We start from the raw sequence: 17,592 nt of genomic DNA, 5'->3' as shown, positions 1-17,592 counted from the left end.
ATAGATACAGGAAGACTGGTATATTGTGAACATCTGTACTAATAGATACAGGAAGACTGGTATATTGTGAACATCTGTACTAGTAGATATGGGAAGACGTGCTCATTGTGAACAATGCAATCGTTACTTGATAACGTGTGAGTAATTAATTAAGTCATAGTCACCACTTGAGCTACCGTCATTTAAGCCGCGAGGACAAAGTTTGAAGTGCTTTGGCCCATATATGCACAGATGTCAATACTGCCAGCACAGTCGTACATGTACATGTATATTGCAGTAGTGATCAGCGTTCTGCTAGTATAATGATTCTGAAACAAAGAGGAATTTTCTAGAAGTTATACTTCCGTTTCATTCGCGATTCTTTTATTTAAAAACAGGTGTTTATATTTCCTAAACTAAAGATTGAAAACTTAAAGATACACTTGACCATTAAATTCACTATTTGGTTTAGTACAAACAAGAGGTTATACCAAAACAATAAAACTTAGTGTAGACATAAGGTTATTATAATCAACATTTACAAATGCCTACCTGCAAGAACGATCTTACGATCTAGTTTATCTGCTGGCTAACATCGATATCCTGGCGAACATGCGCTCGGCGTTCTCAATTATGATAGCAGCGATATGGGAGTACTTATGAAGATAAAATATCTGTTCTAATAACATTTCTAATTTATTTTTAGGATATTGAGTACCTTTCACCGTTACTTGTATCATGAAAAAGACCACCGATCATTATTTTTAAAATTTCTGCTTGGTTTGCTTTTATTTTAGTTTCCAAAAGTAAAAATGGCAAATAAGTAATGAAGGAATCCCTATGTCAAGAATAAAAATAAGTACTAAATATAGCTTAATATCAAATACATCTCCCTTTCCTAGTGTAGTGAAACTCGACAGGATTGATCGTCGGCGACCAGGTAGCCGACCAGAATTCGGAGGGTCTCAGGTTCGAATCCCGGTCCCGTTGCATTTCCCTTTCTTCTCTTACAAAATTGACGAGTTAGCTTGTTTGAAGCACTGGTGAATGCTTATAGTAGTAAGGGGATATCCGAACCTGACTTGCAAATAGTTGTGTCTTTGGGGCGAAGACAAAGGAAAAGGAGAGAGGAATGTAGCGGAACTGGACTGGGTCGATCGTCAGCGACCAAGTAGGTAGTGTAGCTAAATTGTTGGAGCGTCTGTCTAGAGTTCGGAGGGTCCTTGATTCGAATCCCGGTCTAACCTGTGCATTTCTCTTTCTCCTGATTACATGTTAAATGGAAAGGTGTTAATGAATCCTGGATGCATATTTTTCACAATTAAACTAAATTATCATGAGCTTCACATGATAAAAAAATAGCGCTTCGATATATTAATTCCTAGACGGTGGGGTCACTCCAGGTCTAAAACGATTCCTTCTTAGGGCTAGTCCAGGCCCTATTTGCCTGTATTTTCTCAGTGTTATGATATCGCTATTAGTACCAGTGTGTTATTATACACGTAGATAACGACACTGTCACAAAGACACCACTTGACCTTTTCTCAGCCGTTTACAAGTGGTCCAACTAGTTGTTTTTGCGCGAGTTTTAATACCTACTAGGTATCGGTTTCTGACCGAATGGTTGTTTAAGATTACAACACCATCGCAAACTAACCCTGTTTAATCAGCAGTAAAACCAGACAACTTTTTAAATCGAGATAACACTTTTTTTTTTTCTTTTTCTACATTATTTAATAAATGCTTATTGACAATGAATTTACTGCTGACGTGCACCTAAGTGTGAAAAATATCTGATAAAATAACAGAAAAAACAACGATATTGTATATTACATTAGCTCCTGAGTTTTTACTTTCACACCCGACGTTGGCGTCTATTGCTTCAGCATGACGAAATAATGTTTTTAGTTAGGAAGGATTGGCTAAGGACAGACCAATGTGTAATTCTGATTATCATTTCATAATGATACTTAAGGCCCTCTTTCTCAGTGCACTCTATTTTTGTTCGTAGATATAACTATAGCAAATTTAGGCCAGGACACGTTCGTTGAAGATGTAGCTCAGTCGGTTAGAGCGAAAGTATAACAATATGAGGTCCAGAATTCGAATCCCGGTCTAGCCTGGTACAATTTTGCACTCAGAACACATTCTACATTATACTACCACTAGCCCTCCACCACTGGGTCGCGGGTTCGAAATTTACGCGGGGAGGTCGCCAGGTACTGGCCGTAGGTCGGTGGTTTTTCTCCAGGAACTCCGGCTTTCCTCCACCACCAAAACCTGGCACGTCGTAAAACACATCAAACCTCCAATGAAATGAATGAAAAATCCATTTGACATTCATTTTACTTTTGAAAAACGAAAAAGTAAATTCGCGAGATTTTTGATGTATTCGCTACTTTATACCACAGCAAATTAGACATGCAGTATTCTTGCAAATATCATGATGAATACAATCGCGAATTGAACTATGCGTATAAATCAAATGACATAAAGCTTGTATCTTATCAACGTTACAATAGTACATTGTTTCTATGTAAGCCAAGCAAGACAATTTCTTTTGAGAATTTTTTTTCGTCTTCTTTTTTATTATTCACGCGTGAAAATCATCACTATGGGATATAAAATCCATGGACAATTATATCGTTTGAAATACATAAAACGACGAATAAGAAAGGTAATTAAAGTTTGTCCCCGAAAAAATAGCTTTTATGTTAATGTTATTTTCATAAACAGAGTATACTCATGACGTACTAACAACGAACAATTTATATCAGTGGCCTTGCATAGCGTATCACTATCATAGCATCAGTCTTATAAAACTTCGGAACTCTAGCACGGCGATTCTCCTCGCAACAGCAATTTAATGTGAACACATTGAGATTGGAAATATGGCGGCGATTAGGACGTCAAAACTTTGGCAGAATGTTGCTCTACTTTTTCTGTTGGTATGTTTAATTGGACAAGCTCAGGGACAGGTCCTCACACCCACCCACAGGGAGGAGAATGGAGAAGCCAGGAGGGAACAACACATTCTAATGAACATACGCAAAGAGGTGACGGCCATGGTGCAGAAGGTCCGTGAGGAAACAGTACTTCCCGCCATAGCCATGTATAGCACACAGATGTACGAATTGTCCAAGAGTGTCGCCAACATCTCTAACACATTCACAAACCTATCGGCACAGATAGAGGACTTCCAAAAGGAAATAAATAGTAAGTGATGTATATACTCTCCTTATCATGTTGTCTAAAATCTTATGTTATTGTTTAAATCATATACTATCTTCTGTTGATGTTACTATAGATTGTTTTAGCGTTCTCTGGTTATATAATGCTAGCACATACTTCTATTCGGGAGGACTTTTTAATCCCAAACAAAAAATACCAACTCCAAAAGACAATTTAAATTATCAAAACGTTTATTACAAATGTTCATGGGAAAATGAGAAAAATACAAAAGAAGTCCTTTTGGAACGAGGACCTGTGCGGTACCCGGAGAAAATCCACGTGGTCGGGCAGGTGACCCCAACCTTTTCACGTCTGATCGGGGAATCGAACTCCGGCCGCCTTGGTGAAAGGCAAGTGCGCTATCCATTAATATTGAACAAGGCACACTAATGAATATTCATATTGTATAAGGGATTAGACTGTTTGCAAATAAGTTCATGACGCCAAACATAACCTTTGCCTATAGTTCTACATTAACCTGTATTCAGTGTTAATAGTTTTTCCGTCAGCAATCGACATTTATCGTGAAAATCGTGCAATCCATACAAATTGAATCAACTGTGGAAACGCTAACAAATCTTAGAAAAAAGTTGACTTTGAAAACTAAAGCTACGTCAATTAGAAAAATTATGGGGAAAATGACGTTTTGATTCCTTTAGTTGCCTTTGTAGACTCCTCCCTTCTTAGATCTGGACATGTCCATATAAGGTTCTTAGGGTTAAACTCTCGTGTTTTCTTAGAGCGGTAAAATAAGGAAAGGCTAGGTAGTGAAATATTGTTTAGTGTATTAGACAATTTGTATAAAGTTAATTCAAGCTTCGCTGATAAGAGGAATGTATGGTCTCATCAAAGATCCCCTTACCACTACCAAATAGTGTAACTATGAACTGGAACTTAATGAAATGGCAATGTCTTTAATAAAACATATCCGATGATAAGATGAAGTTGGAAAACAAAATCAACCAGAACGATCTGAGAGTAAAAACGGATCAAAGACAGAGCGGCATTCAAATCCTAGACCTTCCATCACGATGCATCTGAGCGGTGATTACCTAGCCTCGTCCCTCTACATTTATACCCAAAACGAATTTAAGGGGAGATAGCTGCATGTGTGAACAAAATACAGTGGAATTATCTAGTGTTAGGTCTGAAGTAGGATAGGAATCTTTATGTGGAATTCTCTAGTGCTAGGTCTGAAGTAGGATAGGGATCTTTATGTTGAATTCTCTAGTGTTAGGTCTGAAGTAGGATAGGGATCTTTATGTAGAATTCTCTAGTGTTAGATCTGAGGTAGGATAGGGATCTTTATGTTGAATTCTCTAGTGTTAGGTCTGAAGTAGGATAGGAATCTTTATGTGGAATTCTCTAGTGTTAGGTCTGAAGTAGGATAGGGATCTTTATGTTGAATTCTCTAGTGTTAGGTCTGAAGTAGGATAGGGATCTTTATGTGGAATTCTCTAGTGTTAGGTCTGAAGTAGGATAGGGATCTTTATGTGGAATTCTCTAGTGTTAGGTCTGAAGTAGGATAGGGATCTTTATGTGGAATTCTCTAGTGTTAGGTCTGAAGTAGGATAGGGATCTTTATGTGGAATTCTCTAGTGTTAGGTCTGAAGTAGGATAGGGATCTTTATGTGGAATTCTCTAGTGTTAGGTCTGAAGTAGGATAGGGATCTTTATGTGGAATTCTCTAGTGTTAGGTCTGAAGTAGGATAGGGATCTTTATGTGGAATTCTCTAGTGTTAGGTCTGAAGTAGGATAGGGATCTTTATGTGGAATTCTCTAGTGTTAGGTCTGAAGTAGGATAGGGATCTTTATGTGGAATTCTCTAGTGTTAGGTCTGAAGTAGGATAGGGATCTTTATGTGGAATTCTCTAGTGTTAGGTCTGAAGTAGGATAGGGATCTTTATGTGGAATTCTCTAGTGTTAGGTCTGAAGTAGGATAGGGATCTTTATGTGGAATTCTCTAGTGTTAGGTCTGAAGTAGGATAGGGATCTTTATGTGGAATTCTCTAGTGTTAGGTCTGAAGTAGGATAGGGATCTTTATGTGGAATTCTCTAGTGTTAGGTCTGAAGTAGGATAGGGATCTTTATGTGGAATTCTCTAGTGTTAGGTCTGAAGTAGGATAGGGATCTTTATGTGGAATTCTCTAGTGTTAGGTCTGAAGTAGGATAGGGATCTTTATGTGGAATTCTCTAGTGTTAGGTCTGAAGTAGGATAGGGATCTTTATGTGGAATTCTCTAGTGTTAGGTCTGAAGTAGGATAGGGATCTTTATGTGGAATTCTCTAGTGTTAGGTCTGAAGTAGGATAGGGATCTTTATGTGGAATTCTCTAGTGTTAGGTCTGAAGTAGGATAGGGATCTTTATGTGGAATTCTCTAGTGTTAGGTCTGAAGTAGGATAGGGATCTTTATGTGGAATTCTCTAGTGTTAGGTCTGAAGTAGGATAGGGATCTTTATGTGGAATTCTCTAGTGTTAGGTCTGAAGTAGGATAGGGATCTTTATGTGGAATTCTCTAGTGTTAGGTCTGAAGTAGGATAGGGATCTTTATGTGGAATTCTCTAGTGTTAGGTCTGAAGTAGGATAGGGATCTTTATGTGGAATTCTCTAGTGTTAGGTCTGAAGTAGGATAGGGATCTTTATGTGGAATTCTCTAGTGTTAGGTCTGAAGTAGGATAGGGATCTTTATGTGGAATTCTCTAGTGTTAGGTCTGAAGTAGGATAGGGATCTTTATGTGGAATTCTCTAGTGTTAGGTCTGAAGTAGGATAGGGATCTTTATGTGGAATTCTCTAGTGTTAGGTCTGAAGTAGGATAGGGATCTTTATGTGGAATTCTCTAGTGTTAGGTCTGAAGTAGGATAGGGATCTTTATGTGGAATTCTCTAGTGTTAGGTCTGAAGTAGGATAGGGATCTTTATGTGGAATTCTCTAGTGTTAGGTCTGAAGTAGGATAGGGATCTTTATGTGGAATTCTCTAGTGTTAGGTCTGAAGTAGGATAGGGATCTTTATGTGGAATTCTCTAGTGTTAGGTCTGAAGTAGGATAGGGATCTTTATGTGGAATTCTCTAGTGTTAGGTCTGAAGTAGGATAGGGATCTTTATGTGGAATTCTCTAGTGTTAGGTCTGAAGTAGGATAGGGATCTTTATGTGGAATTCTCTAGTGTTAGGTCTGAAGTAGGATAGGGATCTTTATGTGGAATTCTCTAGTGTTAGGTCTGAAGTAGGATAGGGATCTTTATGTGGAATTCTCTAGTGTTAGGTCTGAAGTAGGATAGGGATCTTTATGTGGAATTCTCTAGTGTTAGGTCTGAAGTAGGATAGGGATCTTTATGTGGAATTCTCTAGTGTTAGGTCTGAAGTAGGATAGGGATCTTTATGTGGAATTCTCTAGTGTTAGGTCTGAAGTAGGATAGGGATCTTTATGTGGAATTCTCTAGTGTTAGGTCTGAAGTAGGATAGGGATCTTTATGTGGAATTCTCTAGTGTTAGGTCTGAAGTAGGATAGGGATCTTTATGTGGAATTCTCTAGTGTTAGGTCTGAAGTAGGATAGGGATCTTTATGTGGAATTCTCTAGTGTTAGGTCTGAAGTAGGATAGGGATCTTTATGTGGAATTCTCTAGTGTTAGGTCTGAAGTAGGATAGGGATCTTTATGTGGAATTCTCTAGTGTTAGGTCTGAAGTAGGATAGGGATCTTTATGTGGAATTCTCTAGTGTTAGGTCTGAAGTAGGATAGGGATCTTTATGTGGAATTCTCTAGTGTTAGGTCTGAAGTAGGATAGGGATCTTTATGTGGAATTCTCTAGTGTTAGGTCTGAAGTAGGATAGGGATCTTTATGTGGAATTCTCTAGTGTTAGGTCTGAAGTAGGATAGGGATCTTTATGTGGAATTCTCTAGTGTTAGGTCTGAAGTAGGATAGGGATCTTTATGTGGAATTCTCTAGTGTTAGGTCTGAAGTAGGATAGGGATCTTTATGTGGAATTCTCTAGTGTTAGGTCTGAAGTAGGATAGGGATCTTTATGTGGAATTCTCTAGTGTTAGGTCTGAAGTAGGATAGGGATCTTTATGTGGAATTCTCTAGTGTTAGGTCTGAAGTAGGATAGGGATCTTTATGTGGAATTCTCTAGTGTTAGGTCTGAAGTAGGATAGGGATCTTTATGTGGAATTCTCTAGTGTTAGGTCTGAAGTAGGATAGGGATCTTTATGTGGAATTCTCTAGTGTTAGGTCTGAAGTAGGATAGGGATCTTTATGTGGAATTCTCTAGTGTTAGGTCTGAAGTAGGATAGGGATCTTTATGTGGAATTCTCTAGTGTTAGGTCTGAAGTAGGATAGGGATCTTTATGTGGAATTCTCTAGTGTTAGGTCTGAAGTAGGATAGGGATCTTTATGTGGAATTCTCTAGTGTTAGGTCTGAAGTAGGATAGGGATCTTTATGTGGAATTCTCTAGTGTTAGGTCTGAAGTAGGATAGGGATCTTTATGTGGAATTCTCTAGTGTTAGGTCTGAAGTAGGATAGGGATCTTTATGTGGAATTCTCTAGTGTTAGGTCTGAAGTAGGATAGGGATCTTTATGTGGAATTCTCTAGTGTTAGGTCTGAAGTAGGATAGGGATCTTTATGTGGAATTCTCTAGTGTTAGGTCTGAAGTAGGATAGGGATCTTTATGTGGAATTCTCTAGTGTTAGGTCTGAAGTAGGATAGGGATCTTTATGTGGAATTCTCTAGTGTTAGGTCTGAAGTAGGATAGGGATCTTTATGTGGAATTCTCTAGTGTTAGGTCTGAAGTAGGATAGGGATCTTTATGTGGAATTCTCTAGTGTTAGGTCTGAAGTAGGATAGGGATCTTTATGTGGAATTCTCTAGTGTTAGGTCTGAAGTAGGATAGGGATCTTTATGTGGAATTCTCTAGTGTTAGGTCTGAAGTAGGATAGGGATCTTTATGTGGAATTCTCTAGTGTTAGGTCTGAAGTAGGATAGGGATCTTTATGTGGAATTCTCTAGTGTTAGGTCTGAAGTAGGATAGGGATCTTTATGTGGAATTCTCTAGTGTTAGGTCTGAAGTAGGATAGGGATCTTTATGTGGAATTCTCTAGTGTTAGGTCTGAAGTAGGATAGGGATCTTTATGTGGAATTCTCTAGTGTTAGGTCTGAAGTAGGATAGGGATCTTTATGTGGAATTCTCTAGTGTTAGGTCTGAAGTAGGATAGGGATCTTTATGTGGAATTCTCTAGTGTTAGGTCTGAAGTAGGATAGGGATCTTTATGTGGAATTCTCTAGTGTTAGGTCTGAAGTAGGATAGGGATCTTTATGTGGAATTCTCTAGTGTTAGGTCTGAAGTAGGATAGGGATCTTTATGTGGAATTCTCTAGTGTTAGGTCTGAAGTAGGATAGGGATCTTTATGTGGAATTCTCTAGTGTTAGGTCTGAAGTAGGATAGGGATCTTTATGTGGAATTCTCTAGTGTTAGGTCTGAAGTAGGATAGGGATCTTTATGTGGAATTCTCTAGTGTTAGGTCTGAAGTAGGATAGGGATCTTTATGTGGAATTCTCTAGTGTTAGGTCTGAAGTAGGATAGGGATCTTTATGTGGAATTCTCTAGTGTTAGGTCTGAAGTAGGATAGGGATCTTTATGTGGAATTCTCTAGTGTTAGGTCTGAAGTAGGATAGGGATCTTTATGTGGAATTCTCTAGTGTTAGGTCTGAAGTAGGATAGGGATCTTTATGTGGAATTCTCTAGTGTTAGGTCTGAAGTAGGATAGGGATCTTTATGTGGAATTCTCTAGTGTTAGGTCTGAAGTAGGATAGGGATCTTTATGTGGAATTCTCTAGTGTTAGGTCTGAAGTAGGATAGGGATCTTTATGTGGAATTCTCTAGTGTTAGGTCTGAAGTAGGATAGGGATCTTTATGTGGAATTCTCTAGTGTTAGGTCTGAGGTAGGATAGGGATCTTTATGTGGAATTCTCTGGTGATAGGTCTGAAGTAGGATAGGGATCTTTATGTGGAATTATATAGTGTTAGATCTGAGGTAGGATAGGGATCTTTATGTGGAAATCTCTAGTGTAAGGTCACAGGTAGGATAGGGATATTTATGTAGAATTCTCTAGTGTCAGGTCTGAAGTAGGATAGGGATCTTTATGCAGAATTCTCTAGTGATAAGTCTGAAGTAGGATAGGAATCTTTATGTGGAATTCTCTAGTGTTAGGTCTGAAGTAGGATAGGGATCTTTATGCAGAATTCTCTAGTGATAAGTCTGAAATAGGATAGGAATCTTTATGTGGAATTCTCTAGTGATAGGTCTGAAGTAGGATAGGGATTGTTATATGGAATTCTCTAGTGTTAGGTCTGAATTAGGATAGAGGTCTTTATGAGGAATTCTCTAGTGTTAGGTCTGAAGTAGGATAGGGATCTTTATGTGGAATTTCTCTAGTGTTAGGTTTGAGGTAGGATAGGGATCTTTATGTCGAATTCTTTAGTGTTAGGTCTGAAGTAGGATTAACAGGCCCCAGTTTGCAACAGGTGCTAGACCTGTGCCTACTGTTACTTTAACTACCTGTAGTTATGGAACCCGCGCAGTCCGAAAACCTGTCAATACGGCAGTTTTTGTTTCGATCGTAATTCAGTACATAGAGCACGTACACGTTAGTTCCATGTTGTTGTTACAATGTTGGGCCGTATTCATGAAACCGTTCTCACGCTCAGGCATGGATTACTCGCTTAAAACGTCAACCTTGAAACAGTATACGGCTTTATGTCTTTTCAATTTGTTTTTTAAATCGTCAACAAAATAAGATGTTATTATGAAGTTATAACCGGAACAAGAAATTAAGCATGAGCACAACATTTCCTGAAAACGGGCCTAGAGCTGTACCGTAGGGATCCAAATGGTACGGGCCTAGAGCTTTACCGTAGGGATCCAAATGGTACGAGCCTAGAGCTTTACCGTAGGGATCCGAATGGTACGAGCCTAGAGCTTTACCGTAGGGGTCCAAATGGTAAGAGCCTAGAGCTTTACCGTAGGTATCCAAATAGTACGAGCCTAAAGCTTTACCGTAGGGATCCAAATGGTACGAGCCTAGAGCTTTATCGTAGGGATCCTAATGGTACGAGTTTAGTGCTTTACCGTAGGGATCCAAATGGTACGAGCCTAGAGCTTTATCGTAGGGATCCGAATGGTACGAGTTTAGAGCTTTACCGTAGGGATCCAAATGGTACGGGCCTAGAGCTTTACCGTAGGGGTCCAAATGGTCCGGGCCTAGAGCTTTACCGTAGGGATCCGAATGGTACGAGCCTAGAGCTTTATCGTAGGGATCCGAATGGTACGAGTTTAGTGCTTTACCGTAGGGATCCAGATGGTACGAGCCTAGAGCTTTACCGTAGGGATCCGAATGGTACGAGCCTAGAGCTTTACCGTAGGGATCCAAATGGTACGGGCCTAGAGCTTTACCGTAGGGATCCGAATGGTACGAGTGTAGAGCTTTACCGTAGGGATCCAAATGGATCGAGCCTAGAGCTTTACCGTAGGGATCCAAATGGTACGAGCCTAGAGCTTTACCGTAGGGATCCGAATGGTACGAGCCTAGAGCTTTACCGTAGGGATCCAAATGGTACGGGCCTAGAGCTTTACCGTAGGGATCCAAATGGTAATGGCCTAGAGCTTTACCGTAGGGGTCCGAATGGTACGAGTGTAGAGCTTTACCGTAGGGATCCAAATGGATCGAGCCTAGAGCTTTACCGTAGGGATCCGAATGGTACGAGTCTAGAGCTTTACCGTAGGGGTCCAAATGGTACGAGCCTAGAGCTTTACCGTAGGGATCCAAATGGTACGGGCCTAGAGCTTTACCGTAGGGGTCCAAATGGTACGAGCCTAGGGCTTTACCGTAGGGATCAAAATGGTACGGGCCTAGAGCTTTACCGTAGGGATCCAAATGGTACGAGTTTAGAGCTTTACCGTAGAGGTCCAAATGGTACGAGCCTAGAGCTTTACCTTAGGGATCCAAATGGTACGAGCCTAGAGCTTTTCCGTAGTGATCCGAATGGTACGAGTTTAGAGCTTTACCGCAGGGGTCCTAATGGAACGAGCCTAGAGCTTTACCGTAGGGATCCGAATGGTACGGGCCTAGAGCTTTACCGTAGGGATCCAATTGGTACGAGCCTAGAGCTTTACCGTAGGGGTCCAAATGGTACGAGTTTAGAGCTTTACCGTAGAGGTCCAAATGGTACGAGCCTAGAGCTTTACCGAAGGGATCCAAATGGTACGGGCCTAGTGCTTTATCGTAGGGATCCTAATGGAAGCAATCCTTCTATGATTGATGAGTTACCCCGGGTCGGACTACGATCGGCCTTTTTTTTCGGCCATGCGACGGAAAAGGGCGAAGAAGTGAAAGCTAAATAGGACAGTTAGTATCAATTTTTAAACCACCTACACATGTGTATATATATATATTTCTTTATATCAGCTGTTTTGTTTGTGTACGACTTTTATTTGAATAAAATATCATCATCATTTTTATTACAGACCGAAGTGTTGAGTTAACGTGTTCCGACGAATCATGGGTGTTGTTTGATGATCGTTGCTATCATTTTAGTACCTATCAAAGTTCTTGGCAAGTAGCAAAGGTGAGTTCATTTAAGCATTGGACTGATTTTAATTGGCATTCATACGCAATATAAATTCCAACTGGACAAAGGCAAATCCAAAATGAATCTGTTCATCTCAAACAAAATTCAATTACACTTATTATTCAGCATTTAGTTCAAATAATGTATGTATCATGTATGCTTGTTCAATGAATAGAACAGCCATCGCCCTGGGAGGGCCAGTGGTATCCAACGTAACAATATTAATTATGACGTTTTAATAATGATGACGTCAACGATAGGTCCATGGCGTTCATAGCCTATATGAATGTCAACTGAATTTGGTAGGGTTATATAGTGGCAATGCCATATGATGGTAAGTATATGCATATGAGAATCACGGACACACGTTGAACTTGTAAATCTGTTACTTTAAACTGCAAAATCTAATATATTTTACATTTGTTTCGGTTTTATTACTTTGTGGGTTACAACAATGTCTTGTACGGATTTAAAACTTTATACGTCACTGGGTGTAGATACTTAGATGTCAAGACAAACGCCTTGGCAGCAATCAGCAGGACAGAAGAAAAATACAAAGTTCTCTAAATATCTACTCAGTTTATGTGAAAGAGGATACAAACGTACAATAATCGCGTCGTACAACCATGCAGTGAGACGCCATCGTGGTAGGAATACCTCTACAGCACAGGGACCTGAGCATTTGTTACAGCTATATTTGGACCTAAACTAAGGTGTTCAGAGTAATTTCACACGTTTAGAAGTTTAGATCGACTTTCGGTAAATTATACTTGGGGGTGGCATTTCCTTGAAAGTCGATCTAAACCCCTTCAACGTGTAAAATTACTCTGAACACCTTAGTGTTAAATAATAGCTCAACTTCTTACTTAGAATCAAGAACGATACACTCTGAAATTAATGTATATGAACGTCGGTTGATATTGACAGACAGCGTGTGGAAGAATGGTCAATGGTGGTAGAATGGCTGAGGCGACAACGGAAGTAATCAACGATGTTCTCAAGAGGGAAGCCAGAACACGAGGTAAATGATAGTGGTCGGATCGTTTGACTAAACGATATCTAAGATTTCCTTTAGGAAAGTGTACTAATGCGAATTTCTACCATGTTTGCGATATAACGACATTTTCCCTTGTTTAATAAACATGTATTATTGGACGATAGACCATGCACGTGCATGGATTATTTTCCAGCAGACCAACACTCTTCTAAAAACTTTCCCCGCAAGTGAGTCGCGGGACTATTGTCCTTTGTCAAACGAAGTCGCAAGCGGCTTCGTTAATTATTATTTTGCAACATTCTCTCACCCTCGTTATGTATAACGCACGCGCATACGTTGATTACTTCTTAAACAAGAGGCCCATGGGCCTAAACGGTCACCTGAGTCCTACAGTATTTATTTTTGTTGTTGAAATATGTACCAATTCGAGTACAAAATAGTTAAGCATAACGTTAACTTAAGTTTGTCAGGACCATGAGTCGATCATTCCTACAAAGTTTCAGGTCAATCGGCCCAGTAGAACTTGACTTTAAGTTTGAAATAGTTTTTTAAATGGCGACCGTGTCGGCCATATTGGATTTCTGATCGACCCCAAAAATAACAACACTTTGTCAGGACCATGATACAATCATTCCTACAAAGTTTCAGTTCAATCGGCCAAGCAGAACTTGACTTAAATCAAGTATTAAAATTAAAATTAATTAAATATTGCCGTGGCAGCAATATGTCACTTGAGCTAAAGCTCAGGTGACCTAATAAAAATGCTAGGTACAACACTACTATACAGCCAGTAAGAAACAGGAAAAGATGACCCAGTATGGTTCGGGCCGTTTTGGTTCCCAAACCCATCAAAATTCAAAACCCTTTATCAAAACTTTCAAATGAGTGTTTCTATAATTTTGAATAAATGATGATGTTTTGTGAATTTACTTACGGTTGCCAAGTATTCAGTAAATTTTGTAATTTTTGGCATGGTTTTATTTCTATTAAAAATCATTATTAGGACTGGAGAGATGTAAATTTGTTGAAGCGTGTGCTAGATGTAAGCTAATCGAAAACTTAACAAAATTGATAGAATATTCAAATGTCATTACTTTAGGCCATGTCAGTGGGTTACCATGGAAACTGGATGCTTATTGAGAACACAAATACACATTTTCATGATAGAATTAGAGAAGCTTTCCAAATTTAGAACAGTCATGTGACAGATCCATTAATGTTTTTGAAAGTTTGTGTTATATTGGGGATGTGACAGAAATCGCGACGGAATGGACATGCGTAGCACTATACCCCTCCATTTTTATGCGGGTGGGGCCCTTATCCTAAAATAAAAAAAATGTACAACCTACATTAATTGAAAGATAATCATACTTAAATGATATGTTTAAACTTTGTCTGTGCTGCCAGGCGACTCGTACTGGATTGGAGGACATGATATAATTACGGAAGCTAGATGGGAATGGGACTCCACTGGCGCTATAATCGGGTACTACGACTGGGGGCCAGATCAGCCCAACAATGTCCGTCTAGGCCAGGACTGTCTGGAACTGCTGGCAAAGTTCCAGTGGAGATGGAACGATCGCGAGTGCGAGAACACAAATCACTTCATATGTGAAACTGAAGCTCGGTACCGCAAAGTTAATAATTAACATTTGTTAAGAGATGCATGTCCAAGACCTTGCCTCATGTACAAACGCCAAAGATAAGATAGCTATATATATATATATATATGTATGTATTTATCCTTACCTTGCAAGAATACGAGACAGACACCGATCATGATCGGATGTTTCCGTTTGTTTCCGTGAACAGTTTTCGGCAATGGCTATACAAAACACGTCAGGATATTGTTTGAAATGAGGACTTCATGGATCTCAACTCCTAAAGGGAAAAGAAACATTTTTTTCTACTCTAAAAGGAATAATTGAATCTTCCCCAGTCTTGGAGGTGCTACTGAGAAATCTCCAACCCGAGGGGTGATTATTTCGCGTCTATCCCGGTGCTCTGTCGAGAACAACCAAATAAACACCCCAATGGGTTAAGATTTCTTTATTACATTCCCATGGTAGGGATTATTCTTTTTCTTCTATCATTCCAATACTTTTGTAGAAACAATATTTTTTATAAAACTGTGAACTGTAATTATGTTTTATCATGATTCGCATATGACGTCTCCCGTCGAGAGCTGATTGTGACGTCATATCTGATGTTATAATATTATTTCTTTTGGGTTCATATCTGCCAACCCCAGGGCCGGGGCTGATGGAAGAATCATGAACAGATAAAACGGGAGATAATTCTGTAAATGATTGGAGAAGGCAGGTAGGCCGCTGGTCGGCCTTTTTTTCTATCGGATATGATTTTACCGACTGTTAATTATATAAACGGCACCTGTCAAAAGTATCTCGCCGTGTAAACCTGTAACACTGTTGAAGTAGTTTTCACCTTAGACTTTGCTACACACAAACAGTATTAGAGTTATAACGCCCATATTGCGATGGCTATACATACCTGTACATGTTATCATATATACATATATACTTGGCATGCTTTATTGGAAATCGTCGTGAAAGCATACATGTGGTGAAGGACAAAAATAATTGTAGATTTGTAAAATGCTTTAACTTGTACATGTTTCGTCAACACCCCGATTGCACGAGAATCTCACACTAGTCGCAATTCCTAATCATTTAGTGGACTTGTTGACAAATTGAGAACTTCAGGGTATTTTAAGTTTCAGCATATTTATAAATATATATATGTATACGCACATCTTGGAACAGTTTATATCGAATAAACATGCAGGTTTCTTGTAATGGAAACTGTAACACTGGTTGTCAGATATTTCTTCCCCAGTCTGGTTAGCAGCCAGAGAACAGGTCCAAACTTCAGAGTTTGCTGTGGCGACCTTGGTAGGAAGACGGAGCATATGCTTATGAATCGTTGAAGTCAGTTATTGGAGAGAGAGAGAAAGAGAGAATTTGGAGAGAGAGAGACTAAGTCCAAACTACAAAAGCTATTGGTTATACCTGTTTGATAGGCAGAGAACATATTTAATCATTCGTATTCAAAGCAACTCTAAATATATTTTCTTAAATTTATACTACTTTCCTAAATTTATACTTCAGTACACTTTTAACCTGTTTAAGTAAGCATTTTTTCCCCGTTGCATAAAATTCCTAAGCATCGCACAAAGTTGTTTTTTGTAAAGCAGATCGCACCTTTCTTAAAACGGATGTACGTGTTGCCAATGGCGCGTGATACTTATTCCTGTGCAGTTTGTGTTTGCAATCAAAAGCACGTGATGTAACGAACGTGCTCGTGAACGTCTGATTCCTTCAAGCAATCGCCAACGTCAACAACTGTCAACATGACCTCAGATATTGAAAAGACGCCGTGTAAAACGACCCAAGAAATCCCAGAGGGCCCTTGGCGCCCACTCTCGTACCATTTTCATTAGTTCTTTGTCAGTTTCAGCTTTTCTCTTCTTTTGTCTTATCTGTTTACATGTTTACACAATAAATGCACCTTGAGGTAACTTTTGATTAAAACTTAATGCTGCTGTGTATAAAAGACAACCTTCAAAGTGAGTTTGTCATTTCACATATTTACTAGTTCAGTACTTAATGTGAAAGAAATAGAACCGATCAGTTCTTCCGTCGGCCAATTAGATTTTGTGATCAGTCTCAAAATAAAACATGCACAACTAGGGATCAAGGGGAACCTACATGTTAAATGTGAGAAAGAAACCTCCAGTACTTCCTGGGAAATAGCACTAACAAACCGTAACTGTCAAAATCAAAGATGTGTTTATCTGGTCAGTCCCATAACAAAACATGCAAAACGACAGACCAAGGGGAACCTACATGTAAAATTTGAGAAGGATCTCTCCAGTCCTTATTAAGAAATAGCGATTACAACCCTTCATTGTCAAAACTCAAGATGGCTGCCTGTCGGGCATTTGTTTATCTGATCAGTCTCAAACGTTAACATGCCCAACGAGGACCAATGGGAACCTACATATCAAATTTGAGAACGATCCCCCCCAGTACTTCTCGAGAAGAGCGATAACAAACGTTTACTGTCAAAATCCAAGATGGCTGCCTGTCGGCCATTTTATTTTTCTGATTAGTCTCAAAGGAAACATAAAAAACAACAGACCAAGGGGAACCTACATGTCATATTTGAGAAAGATCTCCCCAGTACTTTTTGAGAAATAGCGATAACAAACCACCACTGTCAAAATCTAAGATGGCTGCAAGTCGGCCATTTTGTATCTGATCAGTCCTAAAGTAAATGTGCACAACTAAGGACCAAGGGGAACCTACATACAAAATTTCAGAAAGATCTAGTACTTCCTGAGAAATAGCGATAACAAGAATTGTTTAAGCACGGACTACGGACGCAGGGTGATTTGTATGAATATAGAGTATATGGCTTTATATGTCTCTGGGCTGACGAATATGCTTGTACCTGACGAAATAGGTGGAGTAGAACAAACGCTGAAATGGGGAAAGTCTGAGTTGTCTGATCACAGAAAGCAGACGACAAGCACAGCTACACGTCTACTGTAACACACCTTCATACATTTTGCACACTTCTGTTCAGTCATTGGGACTGCTCGTTGAAGCGACAGCAAGGTCGAAATTCCGAAGGTTCACTGTTAAGTAGATGCTATCAGTTTCACGAGACCATATGTCTGAAAGGATTGTTTTTGCACAATATCAATTTGGCTTCCGAATCAAAACTTTTTCATTAAAGCT

The 17,592-nt window shown here is 39.3% G+C and overlaps 1 protein-coding gene across 1 annotated transcript; it reads left to right on the top strand.

The window, feature by feature from the left end:
* Window positions 1-2,757: 2,757 nt before the first annotated feature.
* LOC110460617 (low affinity immunoglobulin epsilon Fc receptor-like) lies at window positions 2,758-15,659 on the top strand. The gene is made up of 4 exons (XM_021513625.1): window positions 2,758-3,195; window positions 11,729-11,829; window positions 12,760-12,853; window positions 14,237-15,659. Exons 1-4 carry the CDS (start codon window positions 2,871-2,873, stop codon window positions 14,476-14,478), a joined length of 762 nt encoding a protein of 253 aa, XP_021369300.1. The 5' UTR covers window positions 2,758-2,870; the 3' UTR covers window positions 14,479-15,659.
* Window positions 15,660-17,592: the final 1,933 nt, after the last annotated feature.

The sequence above is a fragment of the Mizuhopecten yessoensis genome, unplaced genomic scaffold, assembly GCF_002113885.1.
Source record: "Mizuhopecten yessoensis strain PY_sf001 unplaced genomic scaffold, ASM211388v2 scaffold10441, whole genome shotgun sequence".
NCBI lineage: Eukaryota > Metazoa > Mollusca > Bivalvia > Pectinida > Pectinidae > Mizuhopecten > Mizuhopecten yessoensis.
Note: the sequence above shows the minus strand (reverse complement) of the source record. Positions and strands in the feature narration are given on the sequence as shown.

Bases quoted from the DNA above. Each gene is read 5' to 3' on its own strand.
- LOC110460617 (XM_021513625.1), top strand. From the start codon at position 2,871: ATGGCGGCGATTAGGACGTCAAAACTTTGGCAGAATGTTGCTCTACTT. The intron at 3,196-11,728 runs GTAAGTGATGTA...TTTTTATTACAG, and splicing joins CTTCCAAAAGGAAATAAATA to ACCGAAGTGTTGAGTTAACG. The intron at 12,854-14,236 runs GTAAATGATAGT...CTGTGCTGCCAG, and splicing joins GAGGGAAGCCAGAACACGAG to GCGACTCGTACTGGATTGGA.